The following is a 14,371-nucleotide window of genomic DNA, read 5'->3' on the forward strand; positions in this document are numbered from 1 at the left end:
GTTTTTTGTATGGTAGTCAGGTTGCAAAGGTCGGTGAAAAGGCAAACTCTGTGTGCAACTGATTTTACATTTCATACTGATACATTCTGCAGTGTATTATCCTTAAATGGGTCGGTACGGCGAACAAATCGACTGAGAAGCCAATTAGATTGTCGTGAACGCGACAAATACAACTTCGGTTGCATTTGGCCAGTTATGTAACGGTTTGAGGTTATTAATAGAAGTGTGTACCCATCACTAACCTCTTTAAAAAAAATCATTAACGGGAAATCAGTTCGTGCAACCAGATGTGCTCAGAAAGTTGGTGACTTGGTCTTCCTCGTCGAGTCGAAACGTCCGGCGTCTTTCCTCGACCCCTGGTCCGACACGCGAGCAACCTTCTCACACAGTGATAGATTTTCCTCGACCCACATAGACCCACATGCACAGTTCACCTGACATGGTGGTGCTCGAAGAGAGACCATCAGCATCAGATACCTCCAAGACCAAAGGACGTTTCGGGATGATTCAAGTCATCAAAGATTTCTCACTATGGACGCGACGATGGTTCGGCTGGGTGTTCGTCTACGTGTTTGTGCTGCTCTTCTTCTTCATCTACCGGTGCATCGGTCTCAAGCCCTTAATCCTCATGTACGGGACTGAAAAGGACTGCACTTTCGGAGTCGAAGCTGCTGCGTTGGCTCTCGGATTCCTCGAAGATTTAGTGTGTGCGACGTTCTTCGTGTGTGCTCTTTGGGTATTCGACACGGTCAAGCTTATGATCGGCGAACGCGTCGGTGACCAAATGCCGACAGCGTCACAGATTTGTGATAAAGTCTCGACTTTTCTGGTATCGTGGGTCCTCTTCGTCGCCATGACCGGCCCATTCGTCGCCGATCTGCTCATCGTACGGCTTCGCGGTATGCGATTCACATTCGAATTGGTTGCGATGGCAATCCACGAGAAAGATAACGCCAGCAGCGCATCAATTTCTCAATCAGAGATGAATGAGGCGTACGTGAATGTAACCGGAATGGTGATCGCAGCGACGCTCTTCGCGATTGTCCGTGCTTGGGCGGATTGGGCGGATCTATCGCGTTGGAATCCTGCGTTTGCGCTGGTAGATCTAGTACATCAACGGAATTGTGGGGCTGAGAAGTGCGACGATGGTTCTTTACAGAAGACGAAGGAGAGTCGAGATGAGGCGGTTCTTGAAGCTGGAGAGAATACGCAGTACCTGGTTTCGACGTCACCTAGTAGCGATGCGTCCACCGACACGTCATTACCTTCGGAGAACCCTCGATTCGATCGGTTGACGCTCTTCAAACTCTGTGCTTTAGGTGTGCTGTTGGTTTTCGGTCTCATTGTTTTGCCAGTGATTGTACTCGCTGTAAGTCGTGCATGTTCATCACTTGTGGCTTATTCAGGCCTCAACGCGACACTCAATGAGCTATTTGTTCGTGGAATCGACGCTACCACTCAAGGCTTCACGCCTTCAGTTGCTGACGGGACTATTGAGAATGCCAAGATCTATATTCACTCTGCCACAGAGAACTACACTCTCTTCCAAGATGATTCGCTCTACCGACGCACTACCGGTTTCCACGGAGACCTCGCCTTTGACGTGAATGTCTCTAACGAAAACCCTCCTAACGTTGTTCTTATCGTGGTAGAGTCGTTCCGATTCCACGACTCCCACTACCTGGTAGGCGACGATCCGTCCAACTTGTTCAAGGGAACCAACATCACCGTCACTCCAAACTTCGATAGGTGGGCGAAACGTGGTGTGTCGTTCAGTAATATGTGGTCAAGTTGGCGTACTAGCCGTTCAGTGGAGAGTTTATTGTTCGCCCAGCTCCCTTATGACAGTGTGGCTGACTCTGGTATGACTGGAGGTAAAGAGGACGTCGAACTCTCTGGTCTACCGCAATTTTTCAAGGCTAAAGGGTACGAACCTTTCTTCACTACTGGATGCAAGACGGACTACGATGATTGGGACACTTTTCTGCCTTCTCATGGCTTCGATACTGTTTGGAGTCGAGACGAGATGATGGAGCTAGCAGAAGGATACCTTAACATCTCGTCTGATGAATGGTATGGAGACGCCCATCGAGCCTTTGGCTGGGGCGTACACGACGATTTGAGCTTCCAACTACTCGGTGATCTACTCATCAACAAGACAGTCGAACAAACTGAACGAGTGGCTCGAGGGGAGAGCAAGAAGCCACTTTTTGTGAACCATTACACTATCTCTAGTCACACCCCATTTAAAGACCACCCAACGTGGTACGCTAAAGCTATGAAACCCGATTTTTCGACACTTTACCAAGATGAAGAGTACGCTGACGTCGTCAAGGCGTACTTGGAGATGCGGTATTTTACAGACATGCAACTTGGTAAATTTCTAGACCGTATGGCTGATAAGGGGATCCTCGACGATACTATTGTAGTCATCGTAGGAGATCACGGTCAGGGACCTGAAGACGGTCTTGATGTGCCCGAGGCTCGTGAGTTGTCGGCTACACGAGTCGCTGGGACCATTATCGCGGAAGGACGACTGGGTGACTCTGTGGGGCTCATGATAGAGGACGCAGTGGAGCAGTATGACATGCTCAATACACTGGCAGATATCACTGGTGTCCCCGAAGGGGGGTTCTTACAAGACGGAATTGGACGCTCACTTAAACGCAACGTCACGTTTGGAGAGCGTGCGGTATACAGTAACAATCCGAGTCGTAAGATGTCGGTTGTAAGAGGTCACGAGCGGTTACGGTATGATCGCTATTCAAGCTCCGTTTTACTGCACAATGCTGACACGGATCATGAAATGGAGAAGGATCAGTTCCCCACTCTTAGTCTCAAGGACAAGGTGGACTGGAGAGCGAAACGCGACAATGGTCGCCGTATCAATGCCTACTACACGAAGCGCTGGGACAAAAAGTGTTTACTCGACGGGGAATGCTAGAGCTAGAGTTATTTCCCTTAAAACAAGTAATACCTAGTTTTTTTTAAGTGCTCTTCTTGAAGAATCGTGCCTGCATCTTCCTACTGTTGTTTACAAGTACATGCAATTGAGGCATTTGGTGTTCATAATCACGATTGCTATTACTTCTTGGGCCTACGATTTCAAATGTGGAAATAATGATTGCTCTAAGTGATGCTAATGATTGCTTTATTGGTCTACGCTGTAGTTGTATTGGTCAACTTGATCAATCTTATAATTTGAGAATGCGGAGAGAGTGCTTGTTGAGGCTGTAAAGCCAAGTTTGGGCGTTTTACTTCATGCAGCCTTCTACCGCAGCAAATACTGGGCCAAAAGCACAGCGTTGCTGAATCAGTTGGGGGCACACCTCTTGATATGCAACACCTCTTACACGTGAGTCGAGGTTATTTCTTTGTCATCCTCATGTGATGGTGACCGAGCTTGCCGTCGGCGTAGCATCACAAAAAGCCGCGACCTTGCACAACTGTCACTCCCCCCATGTAAAGTGACTGTCTACAATTCCAGCTGAAGTTGCCATGCAGGCTGCATCATGCAGCTGCACAACCATCCGCTGCCACTGGAAGCTTTCCAGTGGAAGGGGGTGGTATGGTTGTGCCTCTCTCTCTCTCTGATGACTTTGCACTGCAAAGTGTGCCGCGCAATAGGTTCAAAACCGGTTGTCTGCGCCTGCAGGGTAGCGCGCAGAAGCAACATTTGGTGTTCGAGGAACGCAAACGTGTGGTCGTAAGACACCTCGCTGTGTATCGTATGCCACGTGCCGTATCCCACATACGGAGGAATTACCATAATTCAGTGAAAAGCACTAAGATATGTCAAAACCAGAGCCTTTTTCTGATTTTCAATTACTACTACAGTACTCAGCTTTTAGGCCACAGTGCAGATGATGGGTTAGCTCATACATGTATCCAAGTGCGAAGCAATTACATACTATTACCACCGGTAGATCATATATGAAACTACACAACTTGTACAAATCGAGGGTTCTTGTAGTGACATTCTATCGCCTTCACGAGATCCTTGGTATTTGCATGTCCGTGTGCTCCATATATGTTTTTATTGTTGCACTCGAGGCCATTGCCTCCTACTACCAGGGAAATGAACGCCAACTAATGACTAAATGTAGTGACCAAAGAGTCATGGATGCTACAGGCAGGAAACCGAAATACGAGGCAGTTAATCGTCCAGTAATTCGGACGCATTTCTACATAAGTTATAAAGATACACCGGGGTGAGTTAACGCAGTTGCTGTAGTAGCTGTTAAGCTAGCTTGTGATTTAGGTTTAGAGTGAGAAGTGCAATTTTGTGAGGCACGAAACGCTGAATGAATACTTTAGGACATATTAGTACTGACGTCAGTGCTTTTCAAATCATGTCAAGAAAAACGGCGTATCAGTTTTGCTGAGGCCAAACCGATATGCTAGTTTACATGTAGTATCTACCGTACAGCTGCACATTATATACTCGACAGGAACACAACCCATGGCAGAAGCACGCTAGGTGAAAGTGTCGTATGCTAGAATTTTAACGCGCTACATGTTTAAATGGCTTTTGTGTTGGGTTCTGAAAGTAAAGTAGTATTCACGCGCTCTGGCGGAAATATCCGCTGTATTACTAATTTTCGTCGCCCGCATCAGTAATATTCACATCTTTACAAGAAATGATGATTTGCGGATTACTATGTATTCGCAATCCTTTTGACCGATCTCAGTAGTTTTCACTGATTTATGGTAATTCCTCGCCGCAAACGGTATGCGTGCCATCGACTGCCTATGGTGTGGAGTAAACACCAGCAGGCCGGGCAAAGATCAAAGGGATAGACGGCACCAATGTCCTGGCTCAAAATTTATCAATTCCGAGGAGTTATCTCCAGGAGCTGCTCACCATCGGAAACCTTTCTCGTCGACTCAACGACTGTGGGTGCACTTCACTCTCCATTTCGCTGCGGCTACGTCATTGTGCGGTTGTCCTTGTTTGGGGCCCCACCGAGCAAACCGGCTTCGAGCAACACGGTGAAGGTTACGATGGCGCACAATAAGCCCACGTCAACTCGAGACACTCTACCGACCGCAGCTCCGGATGACGTTACCGCAGACTCCAACGTTACGTCCAAGGCACCGCAATGGAGTCGGCTGAGAGCACTACTACAAACTATCGTCGAACGGGATTACCCGTGGCTGGGATGGGCTTTCGTCTACAGCTTCACGCTATTTTTTCTGTTCGTGTACCGGTGCATTGGGCTCAGCGCTCTGATTTCCATGTACGCTAGTGCTGAGGACGGCACTCTGGCTGTGGTGCTTGGAGTCTTAATACTGGGGTTCTTGGAGGACTTCGTCTGCGTCACGTACTTTGCGTGCACTCTGTGGTTGTTCGACAAGCTCAAGCCTATTGTAGCCAAACGATTCACGGGTGAAGGAGTAGCCATTCGAGTCGCTGGGAAGATGGCTGTCTTCTCTGTATCGTGGCTACTCTTCGTGGCCTTCACTATCCCAGTAGTAGCTGATGTACTCATCGTGCGTCTGCGGGACATGCGCTTCACCTTCGACATCATCGTCATGGCTATTCAGGAGAAAGACAACGCCAGCTCTTTCGAAGTTTCGACCGAGGAGATTACGGACGCGTGTGTGAATGCCACAGCTCTAGTACTAGCAGCGACGTTCTTCGCCTTTGTGCGTACAAGAGCTTCATGGGCAGATCTTGCAAGGTGGAATCCGACTCAGATCGCTTTGCCTCTAAGTTCTTCATACGCTTACGATATCTTGCGTTTGACTGGTAGTACCAAGAACCAACTCAACTCTAACGAACCAAAAGTTCAAGAATCCAGTCCAGTTACAGAAGACGCTGAAGTATCGACACTAACTGAAAAAGTTGACGACAAAGGTACCAAGAGCTCTCGATACGTGACAGTTGATATCGACGCCTCGGAATGTTCCACCGCTGCATCGGATGACGACAACGACACCTCTCAATGTTTACCGGTAGAGAAAGAGGACACCAATCGAGTGGACAAGCGCCAGTATCTTCAGCAGAGTCTCATCGCTCTTGTCGGTCTGATTCTCTTCCCCATGCTCATCATCGCAGTGAGTTGTGCGTGTTCTCCTCTCGTCGCCTACTCAGCATTGAACACGACACTCAACGAGATGCTTGGCCATGCCTTCCAACCAGATGTTGACGGTAGTACCTCTGCAGTCGACGAAAAGGACCTTCCTTGGGTCGAGACGTACATTCATCACGCAACGGAGAACCACGAATTGTTCGGGAATGACACACTTTATCGACGTACTACCGGGTTCCAAGGAGATCTCGCGTTTGACGTCAAGGTTAACCCGAAAAATCCTCCGAATGTTCTACTTCTGGTGATCGAATCCTTCCGGTACCACGACTCGCACTACCTCGTAGGGGACGAAGATCCGTCCAACCTTTTCAAAGACAGCGATATGACCATCACCCCGAATTTTGACAAGTGGGCGAAGCGTGGTATCGCTCTACGGAACTACTGGTCCAGTTGGCGCACTAGTCGATCGGTGGAGAGTTTGTTGTTCGCACAACTTCCATATGATCACGTGACCAAGTCCGGTATGACTGGAGGTCAACATGAGACCAATTTGTCTGGTTTACCGCAGCTCTTTAGTGCTAAAGGGTACGAAACATTCTTCACGACTGGATGTAGAACGAACTATGACAGTTGGGACGCTTTCCTCCCAGCTCATGGCTTTGACACTGTGTGGAGTCGTAACGAGATGATGAAACTTGCCCAAAGCGACTTGGGCATCAAACCTGGTGACTGGAAAGGACCTGAACACCGAGGACTCAACTGGGGTGTGCACGATGACTTAAGTTTCCAGCTTCTCGGCGATTTATTCGTGAACAAGACCAAGGCTCAAGCTGAACGAGTAGCGAACGGAGAACCAAAGAAGCCGCTGTTCCTTACGCACTATACAATTTCGAGTCACGTCAACTACGTACAGCGACCCAAATGGTACGACGAGTCGAAGAAACCCGATTTTTCGGCATTGTATAAAGGGCAAAAGTACGCGGACAACATCAAAAATTACCTGGAAATCCGGTATTTTACCGACATGGAATTCGGTAAATTCATGGATCGAATGGCTGAAGCAGGTATTCTCAATGATACGATTGTGGTTATCTCCGGCGATCATGGTCAAGGACCAGAGTTTGGCAACGATGTCCCTGAAGACCGAGATGTCTCTGCGACTCGAGTGGCTGGCGCTATTGTCGCTGAAGGGCGACTGGGTGACGCTGTGGGGATGGTCATGGACGACGCCATGGAGCAGTATGATATCTTGAACACACTGGCGGATATTACCGGAGTACCGGAGGGAGGATTCGAGCAAGACGGCGTGGGTCGGTCACTTAAGCGTAAGATTAAATTCGGTAAACGGGTTGTGTACAGCAACAACCCCACGCGGAAGATGTCGGTTGTGCGTGGACATGAGCGACTGCGGTACGACAAGGTGACGGACTCGATGTTACTGCATAATCCGGACACGGATCATGATATGAAGAACGATCTACTACCTACTCTTACGGAAGAGGAACGTGCAGACTGGATTAGTTGGCGTGACGCTGGGCGTCGTATCAACTCGTACTACACGAAGCGCTGGGAGGGAAAGTGCTTACTTGCTGCGGAATGTTGATTTAGTAGAACGAAGAGTCAAGGTACACCCAGTGAATAGAATTATAAAGTACTTTATCCTTGAAGGTTTCAAGTTGAAGAAAAAGGAAATACTACGTAGTAAGTATGGGAAAAAGCAGGCGGGCTTTCTCGAAATGAATGAAGAACAACGGCAACTATCTGAGAGCCAACGGGGCACCACACTATCTCACGGTATGTTTCGGTCTTTCAAAATGCCGGTGTTGAAAACAGGATCGCTAGTGAGCCACTTAATCGATGGCTTTTTGCTGGTGTCTTTTGGGTCCAGTCTTGCTGGCTTCCAGTTTACTGCTTCTAAGTAAATCATATTTCAAAATATGATATTATCATATTATGAAGTATTATTCTTTCAAGGGGTATTGATTGGTTTCGCTGTTCTGTGTTCACTCATTCCTGGTAAAGCTTCCTGTTGCTTCAGCACTTGAACATTTGGAGATCTTCAGCGGAGCCAGCATGATCCCTGTAGCAGTACTTTCAGGCGTTCCGTTTTACAGGATCGCTCGGTTCACTGATTCAGATCAAATATCGCCTGGTGCTCAAAGCAACTTCTTGGATTTGGCGGAAAATTACAACTTCAAAAGCTTTTCAGCGCTTGAAGCATGCGAGTTGTGGGTCTGCTCATGAATTGGATGGGCGCTCGCCTACACCTTCGTACTACTCGTCTTCTCCACCTACCGAGTCATATACTTCCAGGATCTGATCATGGTCTACGCGACTCTTAACTGTACTACCAGCGTGCGCTAAGTCTCGGATTCCGGGGAGATGTAGTGTGCCACGACGTATTTTGCTCCTGCACTTTGATGTTCGATACACTCAACGATCGATCATGGTACGAGCGTTCTGGAGGCCACAGCACAACCAAGTCGCTTCAGTGGACAACGTTTGCAGTGCCGTTGCTGCTGTATGTTTGTGATCATGGCTTCTTTCGTTGCAGATATGGCGATTGTTTGCACTAAATGAATACAATTTACGTGGCTATCGAGGAGCGAAAATATATCAGTGGCGAGCGACGTTCTTTGCATACGTCCGTATGCGCGCTTCACGGTCCAGCTTGTCACTTTGGAATTCTACACAAGAGCAGACGACCTCCATTCTCTCATGTATTGCTAACAAAAGTGAAAATGTCAAGGTGGCCGATAGAAAATACCAACAATCATTACCATGTCAGACATTGAGACGGGAGTCGATGCACGGAAATCGATGCTGAAAATACTAATTTCCAAGACTGAAGCAATGCTGTAATCTTTGAAAAAGAGATATAATAACCCCACACTGTCTTCCAAGCGTGCTGGTCTACAGCCTGCTTAGTATAAAGTAAACCGCCTTGTAAACGTCAAAGAATGATCTTGCTATTGTTGCGATCTACTTACACGAGCACCTTACAAGTCACTGATCGGGGGCAACTTGCTTTTCCAATTGGAATTGAGCGCCTCGTACCCTTCCTTGTAATTCATCCACAGTGTGTACCTGGGTTTGTTGCCAGATCTTGGGCTCCATCGTTTATTTTTGTTGCTAAGCTTCAGCAACTCGAAGAGCTTGTCGGAATCGATACCCTTAGCCATAATATCCCGGGTAATCCTTTCGGAGTACACGTATGATGCCTGCATCCTCAGGTTTGCTAGAAGCATCTTGTTGCTAACCCAGTTGCCCAGCTTCTTGATTCCATTCAGGACTGCTCTCGCTTCGTCGTCTGTAGAGGTCTTTGCATCTGCGAGGAGGACTCGTCCACTGTCGGTTTTCACTTCCTCATGGACAGCTCGCAGGTTGATGGCAGTACCCGAGGCAGTGTTGATGCAGACGAGAACGATGGCGACCACTAGTAGCAGGATGAAGTAGGTTCGCATGGTTTGCTGCGTTTGGCTTGTTCTTTTGTTGTGCAAATGGTTAACCGTGAATAGCACACAGTAGAGTAGTGAGTAAGCTCGCCCTGGGCTGAAGTGGGGGAGTTCCGACATCATCTGATTGTATTCTAATCCCACGAAAGTCATATGCAATGGTGTGTAACATCGGCAACGTACTGAACGTAACAAAATGCCATACATGAAGTAGTCGTGTACACTTGTACTCATTTTGGGCGTGTCGTAGAGTGGTCTTTACTGTGCAATACCTCCATTTTGCTCGTCTGGATATTAGGGGTTCCAACGTTAAGGTCTTAACCTCACTTTAACTGTTTCTAACCTCAGCGTTGATGTTGACGTTGAAGACAGTCTAGAGGTTTACTAAACCTTTTTGTCCACTCTTCCTGTCCCACAATAAGTGCATATTTTAATAGTAATTACAAGTTTGATCAAACAACCCCTCTTAATTTGGGAAGGTGACATTTACCATTATGCTCAATGAACATACTGGCAAATGTCTGAGCATTGCTCATTCTGAAACTTGACAGCAAAGGCGGAAGATCCCGGCCAACTGGTCCAGCCTTCAGCGTACGGGTTTAGAACGCCCCAGCGCCCCACAACTCAAATGTACGAGCAGCCACCAAGACGGGGTCCGCAAACAGAATCACGCATGAACGTCTCGGCTTTCAGCCAAGTATCATCTAGAATGTCAACGGCGCAGTTGTCACCTTCCACACCCCAAGTATTTTCGTCGACAGGTCGCTGGCGGCAACTTGTGACGTCACGAGACCGTTCGTCAGCGACAAGGCAAACACCAGTTGGTCGAGGACAACCTAGCACTCCGGGATCCCAAGTTCGACGTGTTCATGCCGAGACTCCTCATGAACAGATGGAAAGACCTGCTGTACTCTACAAGATGAAGCGCCAACGCTTTAAGACCCGGTGGACTTTTATTCGTCTCGTTCCGAAACCACAGTTCGAGGGCATGCTGAAAAAGAAGCTAACATCTAAAGAAGCCGCGTTTGCTTATTGCAAAAAATGCACAGCTCGTGTAAATTACAGTCATGGCTCCACTAATGCGGTCAAGGCGCACATGGAAAAATTCCACATGGATCATCTTGTCAAGTGGAAGGAAGACGCTGCCCGAGAATCCGCAGCGAAACGAAGGCTGGAAAATGCTTACTCAGATGCACCTGGCACGAAACGGCGAGTGGTAGTCCCGGTCACCAAAGCAGAGCAAGCCCAGGTGAACAAATTACTTGCTAGTTAGATTGCCCAGAGTTTGAGACCTCTCACTATTGTGAAAGATCCAGGGCTGATCAAACTTTTTGAATATGTTACTCAAGACCTGGGTGGAGTGAGTGCAGCATTGCCTGGAACGACTCAGCTCCGAGCTGACATCAGCATCCTAGCCTCTGAGCTGCGAGCTACGTTGAAAAGTCTCATCCATTCTCACTGCCTATATTTCTGTGTGACCACGGATGTGTGGACAAGTCGAAGGGCGCAGAGTTTTATGGCGTTGACGATTCATTACCTGGAGGAAGACTTTACGGTATCCAGTTGGACTCTTGAAGTTGAGCCATTTCCTGGGCGACACACGGGAGTCGCAATTGCTAAAGGACTCGAGAAAATAATGGATCGATGGGAACTTCGACCTGAAAATTGCGTCATGCTTGTTCGAGATGGAGCTGCCAATGCTGTGTGTGCTAGTGAAATTCTCGACATGCGAAGCATGTCATGCATTGCGCATTCATTGCACTTGGTAGTTGGAGGTGCTCTTCTTAAGCAAAAGAAAAAAGCTGGGGCTGGTAGTTCTACACCACAAGCTCAAAATCCCACCGCCGATCTCGATCCTCGGTTTGCTTCCGCACCCGATGCTCCAGTGGCCAAAGTTGAAGGAGTATCTGAAGAAAATCAGCCAGCAGGCACAGAAGCACCCGAGTGGCTTCAAGATGAGGCCCTACAAGAGGTCGACACGTTTCTTTCACAAGCACTTCCGACAGACTCCAATACCGCTAGGTCAGCCCTTACTGAAGTTCGTAAAATCGTACAGCGTTTCCGCGACTTGGCTGTTTACTTCCACAAGTCATCGAAAGGAACCCATCGGCTTGATGAAATCCAGAAAAAATGGTTGAAGCAGAAGCCACTTCAAGTGATCACCGATTGCCCAACCAGGTGGAACTCATGCCGCGATATGTTGACACGAATGGTTGAGCTGGAGCCTGCTTTGGACCACTTCTTCAGCCGCTTATTGAATGACAAAGGCAAGAAAGAGTTTCCGGATCTCAGTTCTGAGAAGAGGCCAAAACCCTCCGAGTGGTTCACAGCGAAGTGTTTACTTGTACTGCTGAATCCGATTGCAACCGTCACCACAATACTAGAGGGGGAAAATTATCCGACACTAGCACTGACGTTTCCGATGCTGAGGATTATTAAGGCAAAGCTGAGTAGGCCTGGAATCTTCGACGACGCCGCTGCGTTAATCGGCGAGCAAGAGTATCGTGACCGCGTGGTCGAACACATGCTCAAGGTTCGCGCTGCGATTCTTCAACTTTTCATAGCGAGATTTTCTTCTTTGGACACGAATCTCCTGTGGATAACATACTTGGACCCAAGGTTTCACAAAATGAAGCTTCTTCAAACTTCTGAAGTGCGCTTGGCAAAACGATGCCTGATTGATGCTGCAGTTACTGTCGTGGAAGAGCAAGCTGGACAACAGTCAACCAGTTCATCCGGCGCTCCTGTCGCCGCCCCACTTCGATCACCAAGTGATAGCACAGCTGATGTCTGGGATGATGTCCTCGGTGACGACCACTGTGGCGACGTTCGCGATGCGTCTTCAGGCTTCCAACGGACTCGAACAAGATGCAAGACAGAGTTCGAGCAATATCTTGACGACGCGAAGTCGGTGGAAAGAAAGCAGAATCCGCTAAAGTGGTGGTCTGTTAATCGCCGAAAGTATCCAGTACTGAGCCCTCTCGCACGGAAGTGGCTCGGGTGTGTTGCCACCTCCGTTCCGTCAGAGCGAGCATTCTCGACCGCTGGCAACACGGTGACTACTAAGCGCAGTCAACTCGATCCAAGTCTTGCGCGCGATCTCGTTTTCATCGCAGAAAACCAGCGAGGTACTGCAGGCAAATGTCCATGTGAATACTTAGCTTGTATTTCAGTCAATCGGTAAGCGCTTTGAGCAAATGATCGAACTGCAGTTGTACGAAGAAATCCTGTTTGTCATAGAGCTCTCTACGCGTTTGTTGTTGCTATCCTCCATGGTTTCCTTCTTACTGATCGACGCCACTTCCAGAGACAATGTTCTCACCGGCCAGATAAGAGAAATGCTGAGGGGTGCCAGTGGCTGACCATTTCGCGTACACCGATGTACTAAACGTACGATGACATCTTCCTGTAGAGCGAAGTTTCATCCGTAAGCAAGTCTCCACTACTGAGAGCTGCCAAGAATTGGGTGTGTTCGTACCAATTAGCAGTAACATTGCCCAGTCCGAGCAGAACGAAAACCATTTTCAGTAGATGTCACTTGTAGAATCCAAGAATTCAGCCGGATCATCTAACGTAAAGCGCTTCACTCGTAAACTGCGTCACTAGGCTGATCTCATCCGAGCTTAAGAGTAGGATGTAGAACGCCAAGCGAATAACTGAATTGATAATCGTCCTTATCGCCACTCCACAACGAATATGTGAAGTGCAGCAGCAGCAAGCTGTCCTTCACAGCGTAACCGGACCACGAAACTACTGGAAGAGAATCATAATGAGACCGCTCTTGAGGAAATAATCCAAACAACTCATTCATATCGTGTGACGCCAGGGTCTACATCGTCTTCAATGAATATACATGGGGCAGGTGACCTCGATTTCCACAAGTTTTTTTACGCACTCGACACGGTGTCATTTAACTGATCAATTCAAACAGCGTAGATTCAGGTCGTCTGCGCCTTCCTCCTCACAGAGTTCCATTTTACGGTTTTGTGGACCACATGAGTGGTTGTGAGGTTAATAACCGTTGATTGCTAACCTCAACCTATGATTAACCTCAAAATTGAAGTTGAGGTTAAGTAGTAACGTTGGGACCCCTACTGGATATAACTAAATATGAAATATCTGTTTAGTTGCCCGCTTCGGCAAAGGAGCATTGAGTCAATGCTCCGCCGCATGAGGAGGCAAATATTTGTTATTTTACCATTATTAATAACACATGGTACTTATAAGTACAGTGCACGGAGAGGCGTTACCGCAACCATAGTACGACAACACAACACGAAATAGTGCAACCATATCGTCAAAAGCAACCCCACAACATATGTTTTTTGTGGGAATTTAAAATAAATGACGGTGACACGTCGCCGCCATCATCGTTTCCACCATATATTTCGTGGCCACGTCACCTTCGTCACTTTAAATGTCTAAAAATAGAGATTAGTACCATACATTAAATAGAGTCGGCACACATTAATGTGTGTTGTACATCACTGTATGTGGCTTACATTTTCTAGACTTAGTGTTTTTCAAGAAGATCCAAGAGCACCCACCAATGGACGGAAGATCGCTGGCACGTGAGTTGCTGCGCGCACGAGTTAGCGAGCTCATGGACATGAAGAACAAGCTGGAGCAGATTGGCACGAACCTAGAGAGCATACTTAAACTGCAGATAGAGCTACTGTCTCGGATCGAAGAAGAAGAGGAAAACAGTTACGCCTTGGCTTCTGACGTGGACAGCGCAAACATGTTTCCAGACCTATCTTTTGGAGTGTTGTTGGAGCTGGCAGTGCACAAACTGAATGGGAATACATGTATTTGAGTGTTATCTGAGTCAACTACTTTAATTCATCAAGTAGCTTGTCGCCAATAGCCTTCGCTTTCTCA

General features: G+C 47.8%; 4 protein-coding genes across 5 annotated transcripts; 3 read left to right on the top strand and 1 right to left on the bottom strand.

Moving 5' to 3' along the window:
* Positions 1-268: 268 nt before the first annotated feature.
* On the top strand, positions 269-3,058 carry PPTG_08392 (hypothetical protein). Its single transcript, XM_008902471.1, has one exon. It carries the CDS (start codon positions 422-424, stop codon positions 2,942-2,944), a length of 2,523 nt encoding a protein of 840 aa, XP_008900719.1. The 5' UTR covers positions 269-421; the 3' UTR covers positions 2,945-3,058.
* Positions 3,059-4,795: 1,737 nt separating this feature from the next.
* Positions 4,796-8,006, top strand: PPTG_08393. Of its 2 annotated transcripts, XM_008902473.1 has the most exons (2): positions 4,796-5,684; positions 5,757-8,006. In XM_008902473.1, the coding sequence occupies exons 1-2, from the start codon at positions 4,810-4,812 to the stop codon at positions 7,636-7,638; spliced, it is 2,757 nt and encodes a 918-aa protein (XP_008900721.1). In that variant the 5' UTR covers positions 4,796-4,809; the 3' UTR covers positions 7,639-8,006. The 2 variants fall into 2 exon arrangements, with proteins under 2 accessions (XP_008900721.1, XP_008900720.1); XM_008902472.1 differs by having other exon boundaries at positions 4,796-8,006.
* Positions 8,007-9,034: 1,028 nt separating this feature from the next.
* On the bottom strand, positions 9,035-9,499 carry PPTG_08394 (hypothetical protein; the record flags this gene model as incomplete). The annotated part of the gene is made up of 1 exon (XM_008902474.1): positions 9,035-9,499. The coding sequence occupies one exon, from the start codon at positions 9,497-9,499 to the stop codon at positions 9,035-9,037; it is 465 nt and encodes a 154-aa protein (XP_008900722.1).
* A 664-nt stretch (positions 9,500-10,163) lies between these two features.
* PPTG_08395 (hypothetical protein) lies at positions 10,164-14,306 on the top strand (the record flags this gene model as incomplete). The annotated part of the gene is made up of 3 exons (XM_008902475.1): positions 10,164-10,758; positions 10,840-12,618; positions 14,002-14,306. 3 exons carry the CDS (start codon positions 10,164-10,166, stop codon positions 14,304-14,306), a joined length of 2,679 nt encoding a protein of 892 aa, XP_008900723.1.
* Between the last annotated feature and the right edge of the window lie 65 nt (positions 14,307-14,371).

The sequence above is a fragment of the Phytophthora parasitica genome (genome assembly GCF_000247585.1).
Source record: "Phytophthora parasitica INRA-310 unplaced genomic scaffold supercont2.14, whole genome shotgun sequence".
In the NCBI taxonomy this organism is placed as follows: Eukaryota; Oomycota; class Peronosporomycetes; order Peronosporales; family Peronosporaceae; genus Phytophthora; species Phytophthora nicotianae.

What these genes read in the sequence shown, in the direction of transcription:
- PPTG_08392 (XM_008902471.1), top strand. Translation starts at nt 422, where the DNA reads ATGCACAGTTCACCTGACATGGTGGTGCTCGAAGAGAGACCATCAGCA.
- PPTG_08393 (XM_008902472.1), top strand. Translation starts at nt 4,810, where the DNA reads ATGTCCTGGCTCAAAATTTATCAATTCCGAGGAGTTATCTCCAGGAGC.